Below are 27790 nucleotides of genomic sequence, written 5' to 3'. Positions count from 1 at the left end.
CAGTCCTCGTGCCTCAGCCTTTGGAGTAGCTGGGAGTCCAGGTGTGTGTGACTGTGCCTGGCTCTAGGGAATATTCTTGCAGTGTGCATGTGCAGGATACTTTGTACTTATAGACTGACCTGGACCATCAGCTCTGACCCCTGCCCCAAATAGCCCTTTAAATCAGCAGCAATCACCTCAGCTGCAAGGCCCATGTGCAAAAATGCATGGGCTAGTGCTGCTTACTTGGAAGGAATGATTTGTTTTAAGTAAGTTCAGACCTATTAATATGCCTCCCAAGAAGTTAACTATTCAGAAAACTGATTCCTCTCCCCTGCAAAAAATACAAATAAAAAATAAAAAGCAATAACTCCAAAAATGCAGGAAACATCTCACCTCCGTGAAAGTAAAAACAAACAAACAAAACCCCTTAAGATATCTTTAAAAGACTTTGAAGCTATATTCATGTAAGTTACATCTATCTATGGTAAGCATGTGAGTAACGTTATCCAGGTGTGAAAAACCATGAAGTAAAAAACGATTCAGAAAACATTGCTTTCAGTCCATGAATAAGTGCCTTATTTTACATTGAAATTTAAGGAGGAACTCATTCTTGGATGCTAACTACACCCACCCACCCCATCCTAAGTCTTTGCATCCCCCAAAACTATAGCTCCTCCATATAACCTCTCCTTCATGGTTCCAATTCTCTTTGGACTGGTCAGCCTGGAGGATGGTAATGACTCAACAGTACTGCTAATCTTTGCGTCATTGTCCCTTATTTATTCCCTTCTAGGCTCATGACTCTTGTCTTTGATATAGGAACCTGTCTGATGAAGCATCATTTCAGAATTTTAAGTCAACTTACAAGTGTGCTACTATTCACATCTAAGCACAAATTTAGAACTACTATTATTTCTTGAGTACACAAGTATCTACAAAGATCACTGTTGTTGTATAAGAACTGGTCTTGACATTAATTGGTAGCAATACATAATCCACTTTAGACTATCCAATAAAACTGTTTTAGCTTTCAAAAACAAATAAATAAATGCCTTACTTTAAGTGTACATGAAGAGGCACACACTTAATAGAACACTTATTTCTCCCAGGCTTCATTAAATTAATGCTGAATAAATATTTAAAGAATAGTAACTTGAAGGGGCCCCAATGTGGCCCTCATTCTTAGAATTAATTCACTAAACAAAGGTGTTGGTTTATGATCAAATTCACAGGACTCCAGCCCATGGAAATTGACTGGATCAGGGTGGACGCATGACCCAAGCTGGGCCAATCAGATTCTTTTTTCCCAACAGACTAGGAACTGGACTCCAAAGGCAGCCAGCAAGTCTTTAGGTGTGTCTGGAACTGAGAGACTGGTAGACCCTTACGTGTTGTGGGAAGCTCCTGCTACATGAGTGAAGAAATGAGTAAAAGTCTGCAGTCAAAAAAGTAAATCAGACACACAGTGCTAAGCAGAGATAAGAGATGAAGAAAATTATTATTACTCATGTTCTTAAAGATTTGATACTTCCTGGTTCTACTACTTCAAGAAGTCAGGATGTGTGTGATTCCATGAGACATTACTATATATTGGAAATAAGCCCCCCTCCCCCTTTTCAAGCTAGCTTAGCTCAATTTTTAGTATTTGTAAACCAACAAGTCTTAACTAAGACATACACTGTTCATATGTTAGGAGGTAAGATCACAGCAATCTGCCTAGGGCAATACCTTGTTAATGACCATCCAAATCCCAGCCAGATTCACCCATGTAGGCAAAACCCAGCCTGCTAAGGCTTTCTGTCTCTCACCCATTGGGTAAGAAAAGAACAAACTAGGGGGATATCTTCTGCTTTAGATAGGACAGGGCTTGAACTGAAGCTGGACTTGACTATGAGAGTCTTAAATCTTTCACCTGAAAGAGACATGTAGGTTCAAACAGGACAAAGAACAGTAATTTCTATGCCATTTCTGAAGAGAACTGAAAAAAAAAAGAGGGGATAAAACCAAAACCAGACTCATATTTTTGGTTATTTGTGGCAAAAAAAAAGAGGGGATAAAACCAAAACCAGACTCATATTTTTGGTTATTTGTGGCTTCAGGCTATTTTTAAAGAAACTGCCTTTGAATTCCCTGTGGTATTTTTCTTTTCTGTTCTTTTTGTCTTCCAGAGGCCAACTCAGGGTTTGCTGGATTCTGGAAAATCCAGGGGATTTTGAAAAAGAAAGTCTGTGGTGGTTTATCACTAAAACGGAACCATACAGGCTGATCTCTTATACCCAGATGATGCTGGCAACCCCCTCCCAGCCAGGAATACACTTCAAGGTATGTTCAATGATTGAGATAGACAGTATGAAACCACCCACACTCATTCCTGAAGGTCTTAAAACACAATGCACTAGTTTGGGGGCCAGATGTCTGGTCAGGGTTAGGGATGCAGCCTGGAGTTATGGAATAATATTGTTTTCCTCTGTGAATCTAATTATGTCCTTGGCCTCTTTGGCTGTGCAAGTTCCCAGATTTCCCTCTGGTATTCCAGGGGCATGGTCACTTGCTAAGGCTGGAATGCCAAGTGGTTCTATCAAAACCTTCTGCTGTACACGGACCCTCACCGGAATCCAGGCTAAGACAGGAGAGTGAGACTCTCAAGGGACCGTGTAAAGAAGCATGTTGAGATTTCACTGATGAACTTACTGTGCTGGGTGTCAGACGGAGGTGGCTTCCACCATCTGGTGGTGTGGTAACAGGAGGGGCCTGTTACTATGGCTAGAATTCGTGAACAGTGGGCCTGGGTGGTGGGGCAGTTCTGGGACCACATCCTGGTCCTGTTCCCCAGCAAGGAGAGGAGAAATCTGACAAGCAATTTACTTCCCTGGGCAGTTGGCCTTGCTGTCTGCTCCACATTCAGGAGGGACCATCCTCAAGACACTCCCCAAACATAAGTCAATAAATATATCAGGGCTGATGTGAGAGAGAAAGGGAGTGGGGGAGAAGAAAAAGGAGGAAGAGGATGAGAAGAAACAGAGAGAGAAGCATGAGCACTGGACTGCTTAGCGTCTGTAGAATGGCAGGTTATTCATCCCAGGCCCTCCTGCCTATCCCTGCGGCAGGAGGTAAAAGTGCTAAAACCACTTTGGCCAGAAGAGGGCCCCAAATTTCACTCAAATTTACACAACTCTGGGGAAGAGTCTGGCTAGACCTGTTTATGTAAGTTATCCACCATTGTACAGCATGGAAAGGGCCAGAAAGAGCACCAGAGACCTGGACATGGGAAAGAACTTCAAGGTCACAGGCTGGTTTATGGTTGGGTCAGGACCAGAACCCAGGTTGGGTAATTCCTGCTCTGAGACTCTATCCTCCAATTCTTCTTAGGCATTGCTTAGTCCCAGCAGTATCTACAAATATCTGCTGAGATCCCAGTAATTTAAAAAGACAACCATTTATTGAGGGCCTGGCATGTGTAAAGCCCTGCGCTGGGTGGGCAGGTGTGTGTGGCAGGTGGCAGGCAGCAGAGGTGCTGGATGATGGGGGTGGGGAGGGAAAGGGTGGTGTCCAAGTCTAAGTTCATTGTCCTCAAGGCCTTCAAAGGCTTCTTGCTGGTTTAGAAGGCAGAACCCAAAACACAGGAAAGTTAAATAACAATAAAAGATATAAATAGGGGTCAATACAGTGAAGGCTGAGCTGTCCTAGGGTGATGTATGATTAGTAAACAAATGTGTGATTAGGAATTGTCATTCAATTTCTGAAGAGGAAGAGGTTAAACTGTGCTTTCATATAGCACGCTGTGGTTTCCAGTACTTTCCTGTATGTTATCTTCTTTGGGGTGGTCACAAAGGCCCTACATGGGAGAGGAGGTAGGGTGGGTTCTGTTTTAAGGGAGCTAATGGAATCTGCACATACACAGAGGACCATGGAGACACACACGGCCTCTGCTCTAGAGGAGTGTACAGTCCTCTTTACTGGGAAGTCCAGGCATCACGAGTTCGTGTGCTTGTGTGAATGGAGAACTGGAACCAAGGACTCCAGGGTTTGAGTGAGTGCAACATTCTAGACCTGCAGGTGTGCTAAGTGTGCTCTTTAAATGAGCTCTTCTTGCCCTAGTATAGGCACATAAATGTGGAGGGGAAAGACAGCTGGTTTGGGACTAACTGACTATGTGGCATCAAGCAACTTGCTTAGTTTTTCTTGGCCTTGGTTTGTTCCTCTGTAAAATAAGAGAAATAAATAACCTCTCTTGTCCCTTCTAGTTGGAAAGTTCTTTGATTCTAAGCAGTCTACAATGACCTGTTTTCGAAAAATCAGATTTTCAGGTATCAGTTTGCATCTTTATTTTGCCTTCTCTTTCCCTTACTTATCCTAAACTTAAAAGTTTTTTTGCAATTATATTTTGTCATTTTTAACTCACACAATGTCCTTGGGTTGGAGTCATCCCCAGTTCATGGGTGGAGGTGACAAAATAGGGGTTTCTCTAATCTTCTCTAGCACTAGCTCTTTGAGCAGATGTTTTCAACATAGGCCATCCTATATACCTACTGTGTGCCATGCATAGTTGGGGTATTTAATGAATGATGAACAGTCCCTGTTTCCAAGGAAACTTCCCCCAGTCTCTGTCATTTTTGGGGCATTGCCAGGCACATGTGAGGCATTCAATAAATGTGTATTGAACAGAAAGGAATTCCCAAGGCACTGTGGGAAACAAATCTGCATGAGGTTGAAATGTACCCAGAGAAGAGATAGCCTGCACCATTTCATGCTTAAATCCCCTTGGACATACAGCCCCAGTACAGAGAAGACATTTTTCTCCCACAGGAAGAAATAACTTCTGCCCAGATCTTGGCACCATGGGGTTGAGTGGGGAGCACTCAGTTGCTCCCTCCAATTGAGGTAGTTGCGGAACAAAGGGGGAAGTTGGGAGTATGCTCAAGTCAGGCTTAAAGGCCTGAATTTATAAGATGTCAAGTTGCAGGGAGTTTTTTAGGCAGGAGAAAGGCTACCACCTTGTAGGCCACTAGGATGAGGGGAAGCATTGGGCCCTCTCTCCTACAAATTTCTCGTGTTCATTGTGGATCTGGGTCCAAAAGTAGGGTGATAAGGAAACCACTAGAGCTATTTTAGGTGAGCTGACTGCTTTGATTCACAAGGGGACCCAAGGCAAGCTAAACCCCCTCCTCTTCTTCCCCCTACAACAGCTAAACACCAGCTCCCCTCACTGATGGCTTTTCAGGCTATATTAGCACTTCCAGAAGACTTTGCCATCCACAGAAGATGAGTTACCCAAGAGCCATGATGAATCTCTATATCACAAACTCACAGGCTGTCTTGATCCATCATCAGAGAGGACCTGGAGCTGGCCAGCACCCTCCCAGGTTCTGGAGCTCAATGCAGAGGACTCGTGCCAGGTGTACCTCTCATCCTTTCAGGGAATAAGCCTTGCTCATGGAGGTAATGCCCTGTGCTCCCATTTTCCCATCAACTGAGCAACATTACCAGGTGCACCTTCCCCAGGACTCCTGCTCCAACGTTCACAAAAGTTTTCTATCATCTTCTCTGACCAAGAAGCTCTGGCCTGGTGCCAAGATCTCTCACAGTCTGAGCACCCTAGGCTCATCCATCTTTTTTTATTTTTTATTTTTCTTTGTCTTGTGCCATTGTTTGGTGTCCTGGCACCCTTCCCCAGGAAGGTTGGAGGAATACTGGGTTACTCTGTACGGAGCAAATGTGTGAATAAATAAAGCCTTAGATCTGTGCTTGGGTTCTGACAGTCTAGAGGACGCACAGAAGAAAGTATTAATGCAATTAGGTCATAAAATTATTTGTCCTCATTTCAGATGTTTCACATTGGTCCACAGTCACAAAGCTTTATTGTGATTGTGAAACAACTGGAGTAGTTGTGAAAACACTACCCCTTTAAATGTTTGAAAGCAGAATGGGAAAAAAATATTGAACCAGAAGAGGGGAAGCTACATTGAATTAAGTAGTAACTGTGCTCCAAGTCCAAGGACCACGGACAAGTGGCTTGGAAAGTGGGTTTTCCAGACTATAGGGAGGGGTGAGAATGCCAGAGCCTGGGACTCATGGTGAGCTGGCCTCCAACCGGGTGGGTTTTCCCACCATTGTATGCTTCTTTCCCTGTCGCCAGCCTGGGGAGGGTCCCCAGGGGAGCCCTGGGCTTAAGGCAGTAGTGTTATGCAGAGTCTGTAACTTTGTCATTGGTAAATGATGTCACAGGGTAGGTACACAAGCCCAGATCGATGGATGACCCAGGCAACGAATCGATCACATTTCCGGGGAGAATTCACCCTTTATGACCTTCAGAGGGTCAGGTGGTTTGTCCAAAGAGGCTTTGGCTTGAAGGATTTAAAGCTGGCCCTTTCCCCATTCCCATCTCCTCCTCGGGGGCCTGGGCAGTAACAGCAGGGTAATAAACTACTTCTCATTAAAGAGATCTGGGGGTGGAAGTGGTAGGGGGACATAAAAGTGGGGACAAAAAGGCACAAATCCGCTCCCAGGCCGAAAGCCAGGATGGGGGCGCGCTGGGCTCACTTTCCCCGTTCCCTCTCCCCGTGAGGCCACCTTGAGTTTTTGTGCCCGGAGAACTAGCCCCGTGCCGCACCAGGCCGCAGGCTGCGCGCTGCGCTCGGGTGGGGGCTTGTCGGCCCGCCCCTGCCACTGGGGCCGGGCTGCAGCCCCCTCCCCGTCGCCCCGAGCCCCTCCCCCGGCCCGGAGCCCCTCCCCGCGCGCTTCCCCTCGCTCCCCTCCCTCCCTTCCCTTCCCTTCCCTTCCCTTCCCTTCCCTGCCTGCCAGGCCCTGCCTCCGCCTCCTGCGCCCACAGCCTCCGCCAGCGCCGATCCCCCCGGAGCCCGAACCGGAGAGCGGCGAAGGGGCGCCGCCGGCCCCTCCCCAGGGCGCTGACAGCAGGCTCCGGGGCCCCCGCCCCGTCCCCTAGCCGGCGGGACACACCCCCGCCCCTCCTGTGCTCCGCCAGTTCCCGCCGGACCCACCGGGCGGCGGAGAGAGCGAGCGGGCGAGCGGAGCGCGGCGGCCGCGCGGGAGTGAAGGGGCGCGCGGCAGGCCGGCGGGGAGACCCCCGGGGCGCACGGAGCCCGCGCACCCTTCGGGACCCTCCCCCGTCCCCAGGCCCGGATCTGTGGGCGCCGGGAGTCCGGGCAGCGTTCGGCGCGCCGGGCCGGGGTGGCGGGCGGACCCGGGACCCGGGCAGCTGGAGAAGGAGCCGGAGCCCGGCCGGGATGAGAAGGTGACGCCGCCGGGGGCGCCACTCGCGTTGTGGGGGACGATGCTCGCCTACTGCGTGCAGGATGCCACCGTGGTGGACGTGGAGAAGCGGAGGAACCCCTCCAAGCACTACGTGAGTACAGCCCCCGCCGACCCTGCGGGGGGTGGCCCGAGGTACCCGGAGGGCCCCGGATGGCCCCTCGCCCCTCCCCTCTGTGAGGTCCCGGAGCTAAGCGCCCACTGGGCAGCCCGCAGCCGTGGAGTTTCTTCGCAGGGCTGTGATCTCCAGGGAAGCCTCTTCTGTCTTTCCTCCTTCCCCTCCCCGGTTTCTTTTTTTGGCATTGGAATTGGCAAGTGGCTGCCCTTGTCTGTTACAACGGTGAAGTCATCTGTCCGCGTTTGATGGATGGTGGGGGGAGCTTTCGTCAACCCCTCGCGGAGCAGCCCCGTCGGGAAAGCGCATCTCCTTGGCCCTCCCCAGGGGCCCTGGGCGCTCACGCTCACACAGCCCGAGATGCTTTCAGAGCGCGCCCTGGAGAGGGAAGCCTCGCGCCCTGCCTCCCACGCCAGCTCTGTCTCTGCCTTCCTAGGCCTGGGGCAGGGGGCAGAAGGAAGCCGCCGCCCCCCCGCCCAACCTCCACCCTCCGCGCTGAGCTTTGATTTCCCTCTTAAAGCCATTGTGTCCGTCGGTGTGAGGAGAATTGTGGCTTTTCCTTTTATCCCTCCTCTGGACGTGACCCTTAACCGGGTTCATTTCCTCTTAAGTGATGCTCCATCTCAGACACGAGGAGGCGAATGTTTGCTGTGGTCTCCGAGGAACCGCCGACTGCCCCTCCCCCTTCCTCCTCCAAACTTAATGAGAAGGGGTTAAGGTTGACTGGGCCAGCTCCAGAGCCTATGTGACAGTTCCCCTTTCATCTCAGCCGGTCCTGTCTTCCCATCCCTCACACCTTAGGAAGTAAACACGGTGTCCTTGACCCCTCTGAGCGTCTGTGCTCCTGTGCTTGAGATAGAAGAAACCCAAGCACAGAGGACTGCATGTTATTTGCAAATTGGGTATTTAGAGGAGCAGTTTGAAAGCTCAAAGCATTAATCTTAACAGTTAAAACAGGCTGCTGATTGCTGCCCTGAATTGCACATAGATCTCTGAAGTGCCTTTTCTTCCACTGTTGCAAAGGGACTGGGGTTTGTGGCAATGTCAGCCTCGGGCTACTCTTTCTGCCTTTGTCACCAGTGTAGCTCTGAATTTTGAGTTTCTTTACAGCTGAGCAAATGTGGCTGGGCTCAGATGGGGAGGAGGTAAATGTGGCGGCAAGTTCCTGACCAGGCAGGGAGGTGGGTGCCTGTTGAGGCCAATCCCTGACACCCTTAGAGAGTTGTTTCTTTTGTGTCATCTGGTCCAGCAAGCTTCTTCCTCTGCTGTTACAAGAAAGCTCTTTTTGGAGGGCTTGGGTCACCAGGTGGTCAACCTGCTCTGTGGACAGATGTCCATTTATATATCCCAGGGTTCATTTTTCTCAAATGTTGCAGGCTAAGTTTTAAGGGTTCTCATTTGTAGTCCTCGGTTGAGCTTGGCACTGCATTCAACAGATGGCACTCTCTGCTCTGAGACCCAGGCAGGTGCATTTCCAACTCTGGATTTTAGACGAAACATCACATTTCAGCTCCCACCGATGGTGCCTAAGGTTGCAGATGCAGGACACACTGGTAACAAACTAGAACTGGGGCCCCCTGCAGACAGGATTGAAAGGCAAGGTTATGTGCTGGGGCTCTGAAGGTAAACGGTCTTGCTCAAAGCCTGGCGCGCAGCCACTAACTAGCTGTGCCACCTTGGGCAAGTTATTTAAACCTCCCCCAGCCTCAGTTTACTCAATTTCAAGTAAGGATAATAATAGTATGTACTTCCTAGGGCTGTGGGAAGAGTTAAATGAGATCATCTATGTAAAGCACTTAGCCCAGTTCCTGGCACGCAGTAAGCTCTTATTAAATGGTAGCTTATTATTGGTGAGATTCTGACTAAGAAAGTATTTTTGAAAAGCATCTATTAATGGTCTGGCAAAAAGGAAGAAAGATTTTGGGTTTTAAGATTGACAATAACTTGTTCTATGTGAAAAACACAAAAGAAGCCCTGTCCAGTTCCCTCGAAATGATCATTTCCTTCCTTTTTACAGACAAAGTGTTTCCCGGGACATCTCCGCTTCCCGAGTAAGAATCGATGACATTATGTTTGGGGCAGGGAGTGATGTCACTGAACAGATGGGGCCATACAGAGTTCTGAACTGGGGTTCTGGAAAACACTGAGAGGAGAAAGTGTTACATGTTGTGGAATTGTGGAATGTGCAGAGACCCGAAGACTCATCTGGCTCAACTCCTTCATTTTACCGATGAGGAAATGGAGAGCCAGATTGGGTAAAGTAACTTGCAACACAGCTACTCACAGCACCTCGGTCTAACTGGCCTTTTGCCTGTCGTGTGGGTTTTTTTCACTGCATGTACCCTAAGTCTGGTTAGGGTTGGTTAAGAGGACAAATATCTGGTGGTCAAAAAGTCTCTACCCATTTGGGGCATTGTATATATATTAATACATAACATAAGCATCTCCAATAATAGGAAGGGGGAAAGAAAGTAATAGAAAGGGCCTGGTGGGACAGACAGGGGCAGGAGGAGCGGGTTGGGGGAGGCTGCAGCCTCTTTCTCTCCTGGCCCTTGCACGGTGGATACCACACACCAGAAGCTCAAGTGTTGTGGGTAAGGCTCTCTGGTGTGGTCAGCTGGCAGATCATGCTGCAGCCATCGCCTTTGTGTTCTGGAAACCCTCTACACTGGAGGAGCATGCCTTCTTCCAGCCTCTCCTCTGCTGATGGTGAATTCTGAGTCTGTGGTTTGGTAAATTGCAGAGCAGAGAGGTTTTACGGGATGTGCGAGTCAGCTAGAGCTAGCCGATGAGAGGCCTGGGGCCCATGCAGGAGGAGCTCTGCTGGCTCCAGAGTGCTGAGAACACACTGCAAAGGTTCTCTCAGGACATTCTGCAAAGGGTTTGCTCATCCCCACGGGGAGCAGGAGCTGCCTGAACACCAAGGGTCCCGTGCGTTCAGTCTGTTCATGAAGGCACACAAGTAGCCTCCATCATGTGGATGGCACTGTCAGCCCTGGCTTCCTTCCTCTCTGCCAGGCCCCTGCTTGGGGTGGGGTTGAGAAGGGCAGGCAGCTGCTACTAAGGTCAGGCTCTCTGGCATGAAGCTAGGCTCCTTTCCTGGCTTTCTGAGCTCTGCCTGGGGAGACCCTAGGTAAACTGGCTTTGACCTCTGACCGCTTGTCCTGAAAATGGTCCTGATGATGCTGGATGCAGAATGCACATTCCTTCATTTGAAAGTTTTTCAGTAAAGATTTGAATTCAGGTCCACTTGATTCTTTGTGCTCACAGGCAGGTATAGGTATATATCAATTCATATGGTGGTGGAGAAAAGCTCATTTATCTAAAACAAACAAGAAATTATATCTATTTGGATTTGGGAGGTATTGCACTTTCACAGTTGTTTTACTTCCTGATTGTTTATTTCAGACAAATACCAATCATGAATGTTCTGATCCTCTGCAGGACTCTTTAGGGAATGCAAATAATAGCCAGTTTAGCAGTTACCATCGATGGTGAAACATATTTAGCACTTGTGTTTTCATGTGATTCCTGCAGGTCATTGAATGTACCCTAATGTGGGGTAGGTTTTTGGATTCCGTTTTACAGATGAATTAACTGAGACTTGGAGCAATTCACCAACTTGCTTAGGGTCTCGCAGCTAGCACAGGGCAGATCTGGGGCAATGCAGGTCAGGTTAGCTCCAGAGGAGGATGTGGATATAAGGTGGGGCCCTTCTCCTCAATTAGAATCCGGGCAGGAAGGCCAGGCTCAGCCCTGTTCCATGGTGACAGAGCAGTGCAGGGCTGTATTTAGGACTGCCTCACTGTGGAGACATCTACCATGTGCCCTGCAGGTGAGTTCGTGGTGGGCAACGCAGGCGGGTTACTGTGAGGCAGGAGGAATAGAGCAACTTCAGGCTGGTGTCTGGTCCCCAGTAACGCTTGGGCTGATAAATTAAGGGTTGACCCTGTGGAAATAATACATTCTTCCTCTGTTTAGATCATCCCAGATTTTATTCTTGGTCCTGGGAGCGACGTGCTTAGGAATTGGCCCCAAACTCATTCATTTCTCCACCTTTCTTTTTTTTTTTTCTCAGCCCTTAATTGTGACTCCAGCCCCACAGGAATGAGAATGTGCAGCCACAGCCTGCAACGGTCTTTTTCAGGACCAGTTCCATTATGGAATGAGTATGGTATTGGGCAGATCAGTGCTTGAACCCTACCTCTGGCACTTCCTAGCTGTGCAACCTTGGGATGTCACTCTGAGCCTCAGTTTCCTCATCTGTAACTTCACAGGGCTTTTGGGAAGTTGGCCTGAGATAATTTGGGGTAAAGTGTCTACCCAGTGCCTGACCCCACCATGGACATGTACCATATACTAGTTGCCATCTGCTGTTCCTGATCACCAAGGCACTGCAGGTGATTTAGGACCCAATCAGTGAATCTGAGAGAAAAGGAAAGACTGAGGCAAGAAGAACAGCCCAGCTTTTCATAGTTTGTTGGGGAAGTGGGTTACACGCCCCATGGAAAACACCCAGCCTCCAAGAGGAACAGATAAACACAGAGCAGCTGTTCAGACCTGGAGGGGTTCCTGGAGCTGAGCATTGGGATCTGGTGGTAGCTTTCTGGTGAGCTGGGAAGAAACAGAGGTTAGGAGAGAAGGAAATAGGTTGCTCTGGGTAAGGGCAAAGTCAAATAGGATCCTAGCCCCAAGGTCAGCACCACACATGGGTTAGCACTCTTGCCTGCATTCTCTGTCTCTCTGTTTCTCTTACACATGCACAAGCATAGGAACGGTTTCTTCTCTGGGGAGGGAAGTGATCGAGGGGTGATTCACAGGTCTGACAAGGCTCTCTGCTCATGGAACAACCGACCACATCCTTCAAGGCCGTTGGAACAGGGAGCACGGCCAGCCATTTATCGCAACCCTGTGTTGAGCTGAGTGAGTGCTTTTGGGGGGTAAACCAGGGTAGAAATTACCATGTGTGGTGGCAGGCAGAGGGGAAGGGAAGAGAAGGGAAAAATAAACCTATCTGATGTCAGAGGAGACCGATTCCAGCCCAGAAATACAAGCCCCAGCTGCTGCATTTTCCAAAGAGATATTCCGGGGCCAGCATGAGTTAACTGACCGTGGAGGCTATGAATTACAGAAGTGTTGTTAGGACTTCTGACTTTGGGTTTGCACAGCAGTTCCCTGTAAATTGCCTTCTAATTGCCTCAGCCTGAGTCACTGACCAGACTATTTCTTGGCCAGAAAAAGTCTAACAGGCAACTGTATTCTCTTTTACCTCTTAATTAAACAAAATGAAACAAATAATAGAGTTATACACATGGTAGTCCCACTTACTCCTCTCGAGTTCTGAGAATCCAGGAAAGGGATAGTGGATTAGGATAGGGACCCAGGGGACAGGAAGGACAAGGGGTGTGTGTGGGAAATGAGGTGGAGATTCTGGCTTTGGAAATAGGTTCTGAATGAGGGCCAGAGGTGTTCTCTGCCATGACAATTGCCAAAAATAATGGAAGTGCCCAATAGAGTGATCAGGGCTTCCAGAGGCGGATTCCCAGAGCAGCATGCTGCTTCCTGCCTGGCCCGGACTTCTGCTGCCTGTAGTGCAGCCAGTCACAGGCGGGCAGGTGAATGGAAAGGTCAGGAGCCTAGCTGTGAAGGGGATGGGGGTCACAGGAGGATCCCTCTTATGCCTCTGGGTAACCCCCAGGCAAGTCACCAGTCAGCCCACAGAGACTGAGCCCCTGCTGTGTGCATGGTGCTAGTCAGAGTCCAGCAAGGCTGTTAAGATGCCATAAGAAGGGGGAGAACTAGCATACAAGCACCTACTATGTGCCAGGCAATGCAGAAGATGCCTTTAGAGGCGATTTTACTTGAACCTCATAACAACCCCACATGGTTAGGTAGGTGTTTTTATCCCCATTCTGTAGGTGGGGAAATAAAGCTCGGAGGGTTCGTGTCATTCTACTCAGAGTAATTCTGAGGCAGGGCTGGGATTCTCACCCTGGTCTCTGACACCCTCATCTATGAATGCCACTTCTTCCCCAGCACAGCTGGCTTGCTGAGAGAGAAAATAACCAGCGAGTCCAGGCTGCACCACCTGAGGATGAGGGGTGCACCTGGGAGGCTGTGTTATCCCAGAGCACCTGTGTGCTGTATCCCTTGACTGAGCATTGGGATATCCTGGCCCCACCACTCACTGCGTGGGATCCAGTGCAAGTTACTTATGTCTCTGAGCCTCAGTTTCCTCATCAGTTAAAAAAAAAAAGAATATATGGGGAAAGTAGGACCTAGCTCTTAGGGTTATGATGAAGATGAAATGAGTTTGTAATTGTAAAGAGCTTAGACCAGTACCTGGTGCCTTATGAAGAGCAGCGTAAGTATTTGCTATCACAATCACTAAGTCCTGAAGCTGTTCAGAGGAGGGAGAGCGCTCTGTGAACTGGAGTTTTCAGGGAAGACTGACTGGAGAAGGCAGGCTTCATGATGGGCCTTGAGGTGCAATTAGGATTTGGCTGGGAAAGAGTAGGATATAGATGGGAAAAACTGGGAAAGGGCATTCCAAGAAAGGGAAAAGCAAAGGTGCTGGAGGTGGAATGTGCAAGGAAAAGCTGGGCAAAACCGAGGGTGGATGAGGGAGAGAAGGATGACAGGAAAGCTCAGGGCCAGCTCTGAAGCCTCTGATGGCAGCAGAGGGAATTCAGTTTATTTTGAAGACACCTCGGAACCCTCCCAAAGGCTTGGCAGGGAGAGGGAGCTAAATAGTAACTTTGAGGTCCTCCTGGTGGGCTCCAGGGCTGTTTTTGCGACTGTGTCTGGAACAGAGCTAGGTAAGGACTGGAACCTTTTTCTAGCTCTGCCTGGGGGACTCTTTAGTTGGCCAGCAGGGTCCCTCCCCTCCTGTTTACAGCTCTCACTGCTAGAGAGCTGGCTTCCCCATAAAAAGTTGATTGCACCCGGGCTCTTGGGGAGGAAGGGTTGAGGAGGAGGAGGAGGAGAAGAGGGAGCAGCAGGAAGTGAGGTGTCAGCTGCTTTGGGTCTTAACTAGCATAGGGCCCTGTATGGGAGGGCCTGATGCAGCTGTGTTTCAGGTGGAGTAATTTCCATCCACACTCCCCCAGTGGCAAGAGAGAGAACGTGCCTATCGTCGTAGGGTCTGGGGGCCAATACCTCACAGCCTGAGGGGAGCCCAGCATGTCTATGTCTTCTGAACCATCCATGCTAATGTTGCCTTCTACTTCAGGATCTCTCTGAACTTGTTTTAGTTTTTTCTTTTTTTTTTTTTTAGACAGAGTCTTACTCTGTCACCCAGGCTGGAGTGCAATGGTGCCATCTTGGTTCACTGCAACCTCCGCCTCCCGGGTTCAAGCCATTCTTGTGCCTCAGTCTCCCAAGTAGCTGGGATAACAGGCATGCGCCACCACACCTGACTAATTTTTGTATTCTTAGTAGAGATGGGCTTTTGCCATGTTGGCCAGGCTGGTCTCGAACTCCTGACCTCAGGTGATCCACCCACCTCAGCCTCCCAAAGTGCTGGGATTACAGGTGTGAGCCACTGCACCTGGCCTGCACTTGTTTTAGTTTTAAATGCAGTGCTTCAGCTGGGCATGGGGGCTTATGCCTGTAATCCCAGTGCTTCAGAAGGCCAAGGCGGGGAGGATCACTTGAGGCCAGGAGCTCAGACCGGCCTGGACAATGTATCAAGACCCCATCTCTACAAAAATTTTTAAAATAAGCCAAAGTAAGCCAAAATAAGCCAGGTGTGGAGGCATGCGCCTGTAGTTCCAGTTACTCAGCAGGCTGAGATGGGAGGATGGCTGGAGCCCAGGAGGTTGAGCCTGCAGTGAACCATGATCACACCACTGCATTCCAGCCTAGGTGACAGAGTGAGACCCTGTCTCAAAAAAAAAAAAAAATTCTAAAAAGCTAGGCATGGTGATGCACACCTGTAGTCCTGGCTACTAGGGAGGCTGAAATGGGAAGATCACTTGAGCCCAGGAGTTGGAGGCTGCAGTGAGCTGTGATTATGCCCCCGCACTGCAGCCTCAGTGACAGCAAGACCCTGTCTCTAAAAACAAATAAATAAATGCAATGCTTCAAACTACCTCTTCATTTATTTGACCTCTACCACACTCCCAGATAGTCTAGTAAGCCTTATTCTTAGGGAAAATGTAATAATAAAAATAACAGCTGACCTTTCTAAATGTTTTCTATGTGCTAAGCGTTTCATATGGATGTTCTCAGAACAGCCCCATGCAGCGTGTAGCTCCCACCAGCATCCACACTGTGCAGGTGAGAGCACAAAGGCTCAGAGAGCTCCAATGAATTGCCAGATGCCTCTCAGCTAATAAGCTGCATGTGGAGAGGCCTGCACTGACCCAGGTCTGCTGGCTCCAAAGCCTGCCCTGTCCCCACAGAGACCCCTTAATGACACATTACACACCCAGGGTGCCTGGGCGCCACGCTTCCACCTGAGGCCTGGTTGGTTGGCTCCTCAAGCCATGAGATCTTTTACATTTCACCTCCCCCTTCTAGAACTACATTTGCCCATCTAGAAAATGGGGCAACTGCTTCTTTTCAGGCTTGACTTGCAGAGGGGAGGGTGGGTATAAAAGCTGCTTTGGAAAGCACTGAGCCCAGAGATGATAGCCGTGTGAGGGGGTCCCTTGATCCCCCAATCTGGGTTCTTAATTATCTAGGGCAGGGATGCTATACAAAAAGTTTTTCCTGACCCCAGGGCATTTTTAAACAAGGTTCACCTGCCCAGCCACCTCTCCTGAGAAGCCTCATAGACAGAGTTGACTCAGGAATACTTAGGCTCCTAGTGACGATCTCTTCTAGAAAACGGCCTCTGGTTTTCCTTGTTTCCAAACCAATCATTTTTTGTGAACAGGAAAAGACAGAGTTATTCCCAGTCCCATCTCTCCCTGCTGTTACCTGAGCGGAGGAAGTGATATCTAAGTGGCTGAGTTAGCAAAGGGGAAACAGCTGTGGTTTCTGCCCCTCCATTGGGCTGCTTTCTCTGTCCCTGTGCTGTCATTTCCCTTTGGCTGGTGAGGAAGCCACCCTCCCCAAGCCTGGGTGGAGGCCCACGGCTGGGTCGGAGTAGACTGTGTGTGTGTGTGTCAGTGCAGCATAAATTATGCGGTGGGGCGTGTGGGACCATTTAGCCTGTTTCTGGGATCCCTGGAGCATGAACTTCAGACCTGTTGGAAATTGATCACTCTTATCAGATCTGACCACAACTTCAGGGAGTCAGGAGTGGAAGCAATGCCCCATGTTGAGAATGAACTTGCAGGGTGTACCAGGTGGGGTAGGGATTGATGGAATGTGGGCTGGTTTGCACTTTTGCCCATCACTGTGTGGTCCCTTGTAGAGAACCCACGTTGTTTTCCTTTTTTGAGGAGTACTCTCACTAAAGGAGACCTTGGCCCGTATTATAGCACCACCATCATCATAGAGCTGTTACAGGAAAGGGGTCCCGATCCAGACCCCCAGAGACGGTTCTTGGATCTCGAGCAAGAAAGAATTCAGGGCAAGTCCATAGAGTAAAGTGAAGGCAAGTTTATTAAGAAAGTAAAGGGATAAAAGAATGGCTACTCTATAGACAGAGCAGCCCCAGGGTCGCTAGTTGCCCATTTTTATGGTTATTTCCTGATGATATGCTAAACGAGGTGTGGATTGTTCATGCTTCTCCTTGTGAGACCATATAGGGTAACTTCCTGACATTGCCATGGCCTTTGTAAACTCTCATGGTGCTGGTGAGAGTGTAGTAGTCAGGATGACCAGAGATCACTCTCGTTGCCATCTTGGTTTTGGTGGGTTTTAACTGTCTTCTTGACTGCATGCTGTTTTCCTTTTTTTTTTTTTTTTTTGAGACCAAGTCTCACTCTGTCGTCCAGGCTGGAGTGCAGTGGCGCAATCTTGGCTCACTGCAACCTTCGCCTCCTGGGTGCAAGTGATTCTCGTGCCTCAGCCTCCCGAGTAGCCATAAGGCGCTCACCACTGTGCCCGGCTAATTTTTTGTATTTTTTGTATTTTGTTTTGGTGGAGACAGGGTTTCACCATGTTGGCTAGGCTGATCTCGAACTCCTGACCTCAGGTGATCTGCCCTGCTCAGCATCCCAAAGTTCCGGGATTACAGGCATGAGCCACCACGCCCAGCCTACTGCATACTATTTTATCAGCAAGGTCTTTATGACCTGTATCTTCTACTGACCTCCTATCTCATTCTGTGACTTAGAATGGCTAAATCTCTGGGAATGCAGCCCAGTAGGTTTTAGCCTTGTTTCACCCAGCCCCTATTCAAGATGGAGTTGCTCTGGTTCACATGCCTCTGACACAGCTACCACATATTGAATTCCCATTTTGTGCCAGGCATTGCCTGGCCTTTGATTTAGAACCTCTGGCCCCAGTGCGGCCATTAAGATATGTATTTTTAACCCTATTTGACTCATATGGAACCTGAGGTTTGGAGAGGGCAGGTAGCATTGTTAAGAAAGCACAAACCCAGGCAGATGTGACCTCCCTCCCCTTCCCCAGTCTGTGCCTGGTTTTACGCCATCGCTGTGTCTTACACACTTGGTCCCTTTTCAGGGCACCCAGGGCTACAGGGGCTTCTGTGAGAAGGTGCTCCTCGTGGGGAACTTGCCCTGGTTGCTTTTGCCCATCTAAGTGTTCAGAGCGTAAAAGGATTGTCCCTGTCCTTTGAAGTGGCTGCTTTGTAAACTCTTTCATGGTAGGCCCAATTCTGACCCAGCGTTATCCCGTTTCCTGATGGCCCAGACCCAAAAGGCTATTTTAAGGGACTTGCCTGTGTGGGAGAATTTCTCTGTAACAACAGAGAAGGAGGCCTGGCTGGCCTGGCATGGGGCTGGCAGTGGAGCTCCGAGAGGGTGAAACTCTGTTCTGAATTCTGCCTCATGGGCTGGAACAGATGAGTTGAGCCCTCAGCACAGTGCCTGGCACCCAGAAGGGATAGAATCACTTCTTGATGAGTGTGAGATTCCCAGAGGTGGCGGCCCAGGGATTTCTGCTGGTCGGAGCCCCAGTGGGCCGGCAAACGGATGCTTCTCTTGCAGAGTTAAGGTCCATAATAGAACAATGTCTGCACTTTGGTCTCAAGCTGGGATTAATTACTGACTTTAGTCATCACTCATTGGCAACTTGATGCAAGCAGCCTGATGTTTTTTGTTATTTCTGAACATGGCAGCTCCCAGGCAGGGGAAGTGGGGATGTCAGGTTAGAGAATGTATGGGTGGAGTCCATTTTAGATGCAGGCACTTGTCTTATTTAATCCCCACAGCAAACCCTGGTCATCATCTGTGTTTTATAGGAGAGGAAACTGAGGCTTAGGGAGGTGCAGCATCTTTGCCCCGTCACTGACAACATGGGTGGGAGCCAGAGTTGCATCCCAGATCTCTTCAGGAACAAAGCCCATGGCTGCAGATGGCTTTGTCTGACAGCTTCTCTAGGGGATGGGAAGCTAGGGAGCTCGTCACATAGGTCCTAGATAAAACTCCAAGGGGCTGGATTAAACCCCAGGTCACCTGCCCATGTGACCCTCCCTCTGAGCCCCTCCCTGAAAGCATGATGTGGTTGGAGCAGATGTTAGGATATGATAACAAGCTTGCTATAGGAACAGATCTGTGCCAAGGTCTGGCCTCTGTTTGTAGGTTCAAATTTTTATTCCCCTTGAACTCTTGCCCAGGGCCACTTTTGAAGGCCTGGCCCTTCAGAGAGTTCAGCTGCCAGAGTCTCTACATCCTCCTCTTGGGGATGGTGGATAGCATGGCATTGTGTGGTAGGGAGCATGGAGGGGTTTAATTTCCTGGTATTTTCAGCCCCATGCTTGCTTAGGCAAAACCAGGCTCTGGAAACCAGAGTAAGCACTAAGAGAGGGACTTGAGTGCCAGCAGTTGGAAGTTGAGGGCAAGAGGATGGGGGCAGAGCATCGGCAGCTGCTGGCATGGGCTCTGGCTCTGAAGCTGGCTATGATTCACAGCCCTGCCACTCATTAGCTTGTTTTACTTGGCCAAGTTTCTTCACCTCCGTGGGCCTCAGTTTCCTAAGTAAAATGGGTATAGTAATACTGTTACCTAGCCCATATGGTTGTTACTCATATGTAACTGTTCCATAAATGGCACTATTGCTATCACCATCGTTATCATCCTTCTTGTTTTTGCTCCGTTTCTGTCATCTCCTGGAAACTTCCCTGACCTGTCATCTTACAATGACATTTCCGTCTATGCATTTTTATAATGTTAATTGTTTTACATCTCATTGAACACTTACCAAGAATGACCTTGGATTGTTCAGCCTTTGGCAAGCTGATACTTACTCATGTTCATTCATTCATTGTTTCATTCAGTCAATATTTGAATGTTTACTATGTGTCAAGCGCCAGGAACACAGCAGGACAGATACAAATCCCTGGTCGTTTAGAGCTTACATTCTGGTGTGCGAAAGGAAACAATAAACAAACGACACCCTGTCATTTGCAGCAACATGGATGGAACCGGAGGTCATTATGTTAAGTGAAAGAAGCCAGGTATGGAAAGACGAATATTGCTGTCCTCACTCACAGGTGAGAGCTAAAAAGAGTAGCTCTCACAGAGGTAGAGAAGAGTAGACTGGCGGCTACCAGAGGCCAGGTGGGAGGGATAAAGAGAGGTGTTGATTAATGAATAGAGAAATACAGTTGGGTAGAAAAAATACGTTCTAGTATTTGATCGTACAATAAGGAAATTGTAGTTAACAATAATTTTTTGCATATTTCACAATAACTAGAAGAACTGGAATGTTCCCAGTACAAATCAAAGATAAGTGTTTGAGGTGGTGGATATCCCAATGACCCTGATTTGATTATTACACCTTGTATACAGGTATCAAAATATCACATGTACCCCCAAAATACGTATAACTATTATATATCATTTAAAAATAAGAATACAATAAAATAAACAAAATAGGTCAAGTACATCGTCTGTGAGATGGGGATGAATGGCGTAGGGAAAACTAAAACCGGGTGAGGGAGACAGGCATGTTGGTGATGGTGGGAGTCACTGTGCTATTTTATAGAGGGTGGCCAGGGACAGCCCCACTGTAGAGGTGGCTTTTGAGTAAGACTTGAGGGAGGCGAGGAAGTGAGCCCTGTGGCCATCTGTGGGGTAAGTGGTTGAGGGAGAGGGAACAGCAGGTGCCAAGGCCCCGAGGTAGCTGGTGTGGCCTGAGTGGAGAGAGAGAGGGGAGAACAGCAGGTCATGGGGTCAGATAGGGAAAAGGGTCACGTCGAGCCTTGTATCCCTCGCTGCCCCACACAGCATGCTCTGCTCAGCAGTGAGGACTCATGATGACCTACTGGAGACTGAAACTGGCCAAAACACTGCCAGAGAGGTGGCTTCAAGGACTGCTTGAGGTTGGACCCTGACCCCCTAAAAGAGACCTCCTGGGGAAACACAGTTTCCATCAGTGTCATGGTTAGGAACTCCAGGGCCCCAAAGGCACGGTACACACCAGGAAGCCTCACCGGCTGAACGTTAGTTTTGTGCCTACTGTGTGCAAGGCACTGTGTTGAAAGCAGTCCTCCAGCTGGGGGCCGGGAGGTGGGGGGAGGGGCGTGAATTCCTGCAAAAGCAGCGACCACCACATCCTTTCATCTTTAACGCCCCCTCCTCATGCTAGCAGAGGGTCTAGATTCAGGTACGTCCTGGATCAGTGTGATAAATCCCTGGACAAAGGCTTCATTCTACTAAAACCCCTTCTGCCTCCACCTCACACTCCTATTTTTACCAAAGCTTCTAACTTACAGTTGCTGAAGTTGGTTGTTAGAAACTCAAAACACATGTTCCTATCAGCGTTATATCGTAAATGGTGTTAAGATTCTCAAGTCGGCCCACCAAAACTTTTCTCATCCTCAGAGTAGAGTTGTATCCCTGACAACCAGATATCTCTAGTTCACCTACAGCGTAGGCTAACCTGGGAGCCTAAACGCTGTGTGTAACATCCAGGGAAACTGTCTTCCATTGTTCACAGTGAGAAGGAAACTCTAAGGCTACATAACAATAACAACCATAACAGCATGAATGATGTGCCCGCCACTATGCACATCACTCATTTAATCCTTGCAACAGACTATGAGAAAGCACTATTAGGGTCCTTCCTTTACTCGGAGAGAACAGAGGCAGAGAGAGACGCATGAGATGCATTTACCAATGGTCACAAGCTAGGAAGGGGCAGAGTGGGGTTCAGAGCCAGGCAGTGGGACTCCAGAGTCCTTCGTGAAACCTCTTGCTTCCTGGCCCTCTGGGAATCCCGCCAGCCAGCCTTGCTGCAGCCCAGGGTGGCTGTCTTAGACCTTATGTGCAGGACACTTGTCATTAGGTGTTAACGAGTGTCAGAGTGAGGGAACAAAAGCCACGGGTGGCCAGTATGAGCAGTTTCTCTTTCTTCTCCCAGACAGGAAAAACCATTTGTTTCTGGAACCTGACACTGCAGGGGGTGGGCTCGGTGTATGTGGCTGCCTTCCTGGGCCATTTACAAGTGCAGCACATGGGGCTGGGGAGGGGGCTGGGCTGGGGTGGCGATGTGTTTATTGGTGGAAGCTAGATTAGGGTGTCTGGCAAGATGTTTTTGACACCTAGACCATTCCACTCAGTGAAACCCAACAGGTGGCCAGGCTGTTACTTTAGCTGGAAGCGGGGCAACCTCCCCACCCTGCCCTGTTCAGTTTATTGTTGGAATGAGATGGGTCCTAACCAGTCCTTTCTCTCTATGGCCCCAAAATAAACAGCAGCTGTTGCTGGCGCCATCATCTCTGCCTCTGCCAGTCTGTCAGCAGCCCCGGGCTCTTGCCTGGCCTTGCCCTTTTTGATTTGATGGCACTGGGCGTTGGGGCCCTTTAGCTTTGCCCTACGGAGCCTGCCCTGCTGACCAGCTGGTGTGCCCTGGCATGCCCTCTCCCAGGCCTGGTGCCCACTGGCACTGTCCCCTCTGGCCCTGTAGTGAGGCATGTGTGCATGGCGGTTGCAAACTCAGACTCCAGAATCTGACATCCATTTGCCCCCTGGTTCTGCTGCTTAGTTGGTGATTTTGGGGAGGCAGTTTAATGCTGAGCCTCAATTTCCTTCTCTGTAAGGGCAGCTATTAGTATCTGTATCACAGGATGTTGTGAAGATTTTGTGGAGGCAGCCAGTGGGAGGCCGACTGCCTGATGGGAATCCCAGCCTTGCCACTCAGGGGCTGTGCGGCCTTGGGGGAGGGACTGTGTGGCCTTGGGGGAGGGGCTGTTGGCCTTGGGGGAGGGGCTACAGCTCTGCACCTCTGTTTCCTCATCTGTAAAATGTTGATAATAAAAGCAAAAGGCTGGTGATGAGGATGGCATGGGTTAATTAACGTAAAACACAGAAAACACTCAGAATACTGCCAGGCACAGAGCAAGAGCTTGGAGACTGGAATAGCATATGCTCTCCCTGTCAGAGAAGGCAGAGCACCCCTCGAAAGAATCCTTCGCATGTGCATGTCCAGAGCTGACACAATTGCTGTTCTCCTGACCTGACTTTCGGGTCTGTACTACCAGGCTAATTTGCTTGGCCTCGTGTTGAACTTGTGATTAGAACTTCCTTCAGGGTTTAGGGGTGGTGGTGGAGCTGGTAATGAAAGAGGATGGAGGCATGAAAAAAGAGAGTTGGGATTTCTATTCTACTTGTTAGTGGTTCTGCTGATGTAATGTAAGAAATGGAAAAAAGATTATGTCCATGGCCGAGGGCTGCCTTCAGAGCTGGTGAGCAGATCCCACGTGGGGTTGACCATTTATCTGTGCTGATGTGCATGCCCCAAGACATTCTTCTAGACCTGTATGTATGTCGATGTTCTGGACACCCTCCCTGTGGGCTGGCAGCTGGGGCCACTTTGGCCTCTTCCTGGCTCTGTACTCTGGGAAACTCTTGCTATCTTTGGTTTTTCCTTGCTTTTTCTCTCCATTTTGGAAAGATTGTACTGGGAAGCCCCATTAGAACATCCAAATGGAAAAATCTTTATTCTCAAAAAGAAAAAAAAGTCCTTGGCACACCGATGCCTGGTAAAGATCCCCCACTTAGGACTGAGCTGTTACACGGTCTCCCCAGGAGCCTGGTCCTGTAGGAGTGGTGGCTACCCATGCTGTTTTGCCTCCCTGGCCTTTGTCAGTCTTTGTCCAAGGAGAGTGGGCAATGGTAGCTCCATTCCCAACATTTGGGGTGCTGCCTTCTGACACATAAGTGAAGAGAATGGTCTGAACCTTAGAGAGGAAAGCAGCAAAGTAGTTCAGAGTGGGGGTTCTGAAACCAGACTGCCTGAGTTCAAATTTCTGCTGTGCCATTTATTGCTGTGTGGCCTTGAGTGAGTCCCTTACCCTCTCAGTGCTTGGATTTCCTCTTCTGTAATAGGATAATAGTACCTTCCCCATAGGGTCGTTAGGAGGATTAAATGCCAATGATGGCGAAAGCCCTGCTAAGGTGCCTGGTGCAGAGTCAGTGCTCCATGTTCCTGCCGTGATTTGCACCCACACCGCAGGTGAGTCTGCTTCCCATCAGCCCAGAGCCCCTGGGGCCTGACAGGTATATATTTAGAGCCCTTGAGAGGGCCGCACGGTGTTTGTGACAGTGGTGTCTTGGCTGGAGCCTGTGGCATGTTCTAGAGGAAGGGCGAGTGTAAAGATTCAGGCCAGCAAGGGATTTCCTAGCTGAGTGTCTGTGAGGAGTCCTTCACCCTGGAGGCTCAGCTTCCGCAGCTAACCATGCCCATGCCTCCCTTGTCAGTTGGCTGCAGAACCAGAGACACCACGAAGCATCCGGTAGTCAGTCTCCTTCACGATGGCCATTCAAACAGCTGTGAGGCTTGGCGAGGGCCCCAAGAGGCGGCTCAGTGGGCTCTGGCCTTTCCCACTGTTTCCTGCACTCTCCGCTCTTTCCCTCACTCTCCTGTCGAGAGCAGCAGCCCTGAGTTGTGCAGGGCTGTGGGTGACGGTGTCTTCTGCAGGTACTGTCTGTGTCCTAGTCTGCAGAGCTCCTCACATCCTCACCTTCTCTGAGGGATGCTGCTGGGAAGTGCTACAGGTCTCCTGCCTGTTTCATAGACAAGGACAGGCTCAGAGAGGGTCCATGACTCCTGAAAGTATGGGGGGCACTATTGATGCCTGCCCCCCCATGTCCCCCGGGCTCACCTGAGTTCACCTGCTGTGCCCCAGCTGTGGCATCCAGCACACTGACAGCTCCCCACCTCACTCGTCTGTCTGAGCTCTCGCTCCTGGGCCATAGCCCCCGGGAAGCTTGCTCTGCCCAGGTGGGTGCACCTGAGAAAGACTTGGGGAAGGTAGGGGGCGAATTGTCATCCCTGGAACCTGCTCTCAAGTGGTGGGGAATGGGAGTTATCAACCTGGGTCCAAGGCCTTGTCTTAGGGTTGGCTTCAGGAGGAACCCAACTAGAAACCCAACTAGGATAGCAAACTTCTCCTGCTAGCAAGTGGTGGAGCTAGGACTGAAAACCTCTGTCTGGGACTCCCAGGTCCCCACACCAGGCTGCCTGTCTGGAGGTTTATGGCTTCTCGTTATAGAAGAGTCAGACAAGAAACTTGTTTGATGAGGCATTCTTGCTAATAAGAGGGCCATTTTCAGAGTAGGTAAAAGAATAGAGGACTGAAGAATACTTGATAAGTACAACAGCTTCTAGGGGCCCACCAGGGAAGGACTCAGTCAGTGCAAACATGACAGGCGGGCCTTGGAAACAAGGAAACCTGGCCTTGTGTAGACTTACCTCAGGAAACAAACAAACGAGAGACTTAGGGATGATAGAAATCTGATATCTTCTTCCATCATTCGTCAGACTGGGAGGAGCAGCATCAATAAGTGTCTAAGGAAATGGAGAGGGGCTGCCGGCTCCTGTGCCCAGGTGCAAGGTGACATACATGAGCAAGACACTCTGCTTGTTTGTAGTAAAATCCCCTCTGTAGAATCGGGCTAGTTGGCAGAGCATTGGACATTATGCACATGAAAGCTTCTTGTGACGGAGTTTCAAATTGTGGAGACACTAGTGTGTCTTTAGACGGTGAGAACATCTTTAAGAAAACAAAGGGAGAAAAGAAGGGGTGTGTGTGTACATGTCTGTGACTGGAGTGTGCACGCACTTGTGTGTTGGGGAATGTTGTATGTGTATGGACATGTCTGTGTGGGAGGTTTAGTGCGGCGTGTGTGTGCATGTGTGTGCTGCGGGGGGGTGTGTGTGTAATAAAAGCTGTTGGATCACTGTCCACCAGGCATATTCCTGGGGCAATCTTTTGTCCTTGAGAGCTCCCTATGATCAGGCTGGGGGGTCCAAGAATACTTAGATTTTAGTATAAAAGGGTCTTATAGATCCTTGTGTATACTTACAATAACCACCTTTGATCTTTTCCTCCAGTGCCTCTTTGGTGCCAGGCAGGTGCCCATAGACCTCATTTCATACTCTCAAAAGAGACTGTGTTTCTCCCCTTTATAGATGAGGGGACTGAGAATCAGAGAGGCTAAGTCACTCACTCAAGGTAACACAACTAGGAAGGCGCGGTACTGGGATTCGACCAACCTTTATTCCACCCTTTATTGGTTCCTCATCCAGTGAAGGGGGAGCTTGGTGAGATTCAGCCAAGCCTTTGCCCATGCTGAAAGGCACCTCCCTCTCCACCCGGGGCACTTGCTCTGGAAACGTGATTTCTGGCTTCAGTGAAGGCCAAGGAGGAAGCGTGGGGAGCAGAAGGCTCTGAGGCCCGGCTGCATGAACTATATAGAGCGGTGCAGGCGTGCTGTGAGGACCTGCTTCAGGAAAAAGTTGTTGTGACCCAGAGGAGGGCAGAGCTGCAAGGGAATTGTGGAAAATCAGGGAAGACGTGGTGGGGGGTGTGGGGGAGCGGCCAAAAGCCCAGGATGTCCTTGAGTTTACCCCCCTGGGCCTCCGGGAGAAAAGTCTGTAGAACTTTCTAGCTGAGTAAGGAACTTTATGTCTAGTTTTCATACTCTGTGAGCATCTGTCAACCTGTTTGTTTACGTGGTCTGCTTTCTCCACTGTGCGGAGGCTCCGTATTCAGGTGTGTGAGGATGGGACGGTGCAGATCGGTCAGTTGTCTGCTAAGCGATTTCACTTCGAATAAGGGAATGGCAGAGAAACAGACCTTCCCAGTCTGGATTCCTGGAAGGGATCGCGGGTGGACATTTCGTCATTGTGAGTTCTTGGCAGACAGAGGCAATGGGGCCACCCGAGTTGCCTGGCTGCTCCCACCCCTGCGAGCTCACGTCAGAGCAGTGGGAAATCCCACGGAAGCTGCAATTCCAGATGGGACTCTGCATGGGGCATTTGGGATGTACTCCCGGCCTGGGCCTTTCATACCCTTTGGTTCCCAGAGCTGCTGGGAGAGGGCTTCCTGGTACCTAGCCAGCTTGTGGCTCCAAACAACTGCTTGAAAGCAGACAGCTTCTGCCGGTGTCCTCAAGAACCTTAAAGGGCCACCTCTGCCCCACCTGTGTGCTCCAGCATCGGCCAAGGTGAACTCTGGGAGGCAGGCGGACTCACTCAAGGCAGCCTGAGCAGCACAAATGTTGAAAAATTATCCTGCAATAAATTCCCAGGCCCGGAACTATTAAGATAAGTGTTAACTGAATACAGCATTAACTTGCATGTTGGTTCAGCTGTCTATTGACTCAGATTACGATGTAGTGGCCCACGCAGTGGTTACAGGCCACAGGGCTGCTGCTGGAGAGAGTTGGAGTTCACCACTGACCATGTGACTTTGGGCAAATTACTTAATCTGCCTGGGCCTCAGTTTCTTCATCTTTAAAATGAAGATGATAAAATAGCACAAACTCCTAGAGTTGGTGGCTGGCATAAAAGCAATGTTAACGGTAAAAACACCAGAAACAGCAGGTGCTTGGCATCCCTACTCTGCTCCCTGAGTGGTGGCCCATGCCGAAGCAGTTGGCGCCCTCCCTTTTTGGAACAGCTTTATTGAGATATAATTCCCATACCATAGCACCAATTCACTTAAAGAGTATGATTCAGGAGTTTTAGTATATTCAGAGTTGCCTAGCCACCACAGTCAATTTTAGAACATTTTCATGACCCCCAAAGAAACCCTGTACCCTTTAGCCATCACCTGTGACCACCACCCTAGGTAGCCATGAACCTGCTTTCTGTCCCTGTGGACTGGCCGGTTCTGGACATTTCATATAATGGAGTCATACACGACGTGGTCTCTTGTGACTGGCTTCTTTCACCAGCATAACGTTTTCATCTACCATCAGCTCCTTCATTGGCTTCTAGGGTGAGCTGGATTCCTTCCATGTGGTGGCCGAGGGGTCCTGGACACAGCCACTCCCCATGGCCCTTGCAGGGCTGGCTTCTGCTCCTAAGTTCAGGTTCCATGAGAGCATTTCC

The 27790-nt window shown here is 49.6% G+C and overlaps 3 protein-coding genes across 5 annotated transcripts in view; 1 reads left to right on the top strand and 2 right to left on the bottom strand.

Annotated features, from left to right (window-relative positions):
- SFR1 (SWI5 dependent homologous recombination repair protein 1) overlaps positions 1-24560 on the bottom strand; it is a 296645-nt gene extending 272085 nt beyond the window's left edge. The window contains exon 1 of the mRNA XM_050804923.1: positions 24532-24560. Within this exon, the coding sequence (XP_050660880.1) occupies positions 24532-24539 (8 nt within the window). The 5' untranslated portion in view covers positions 24540-24560. The remainder of the gene's footprint in view (positions 1-24531) is intronic.
- Positions 1-27790, bottom strand: part of GSTO1 (glutathione S-transferase omega 1) — a 584823-nt gene that overhangs the window by 417858 nt on the left and 139175 nt on the right. The window lies entirely within an intron of this gene.
- Positions 6963-27790, top strand: part of SH3PXD2A (SH3 and PX domains 2A) — a 250807-nt gene continuing 229979 nt past the window's right edge. For 2 of the 3 annotated variants that reach the window (XM_050804906.1, XM_050804904.1), the window contains exon 1: positions 6963-7345. In XM_050804906.1, coding sequence (XP_050660863.1) covers positions 7274-7345 — 72 coding nt within the window. In that variant the 5' untranslated portion in view covers positions 6963-7273. The remainder of the gene's footprint in view (positions 7346-27790) is intronic. The other variant, XM_050804905.1, reaches the window with a different exon arrangement.

Source organism: Macaca thibetana, chromosome 9, assembly GCF_024542745.1.
Source record: "Macaca thibetana thibetana isolate TM-01 chromosome 9, ASM2454274v1, whole genome shotgun sequence".
Classification (NCBI taxonomy): domain Eukaryota; kingdom Metazoa; phylum Chordata; class Mammalia; order Primates; family Cercopithecidae; genus Macaca; species Macaca thibetana.
This window is presented reverse-complemented; position numbering and strand designations above follow the sequence as displayed.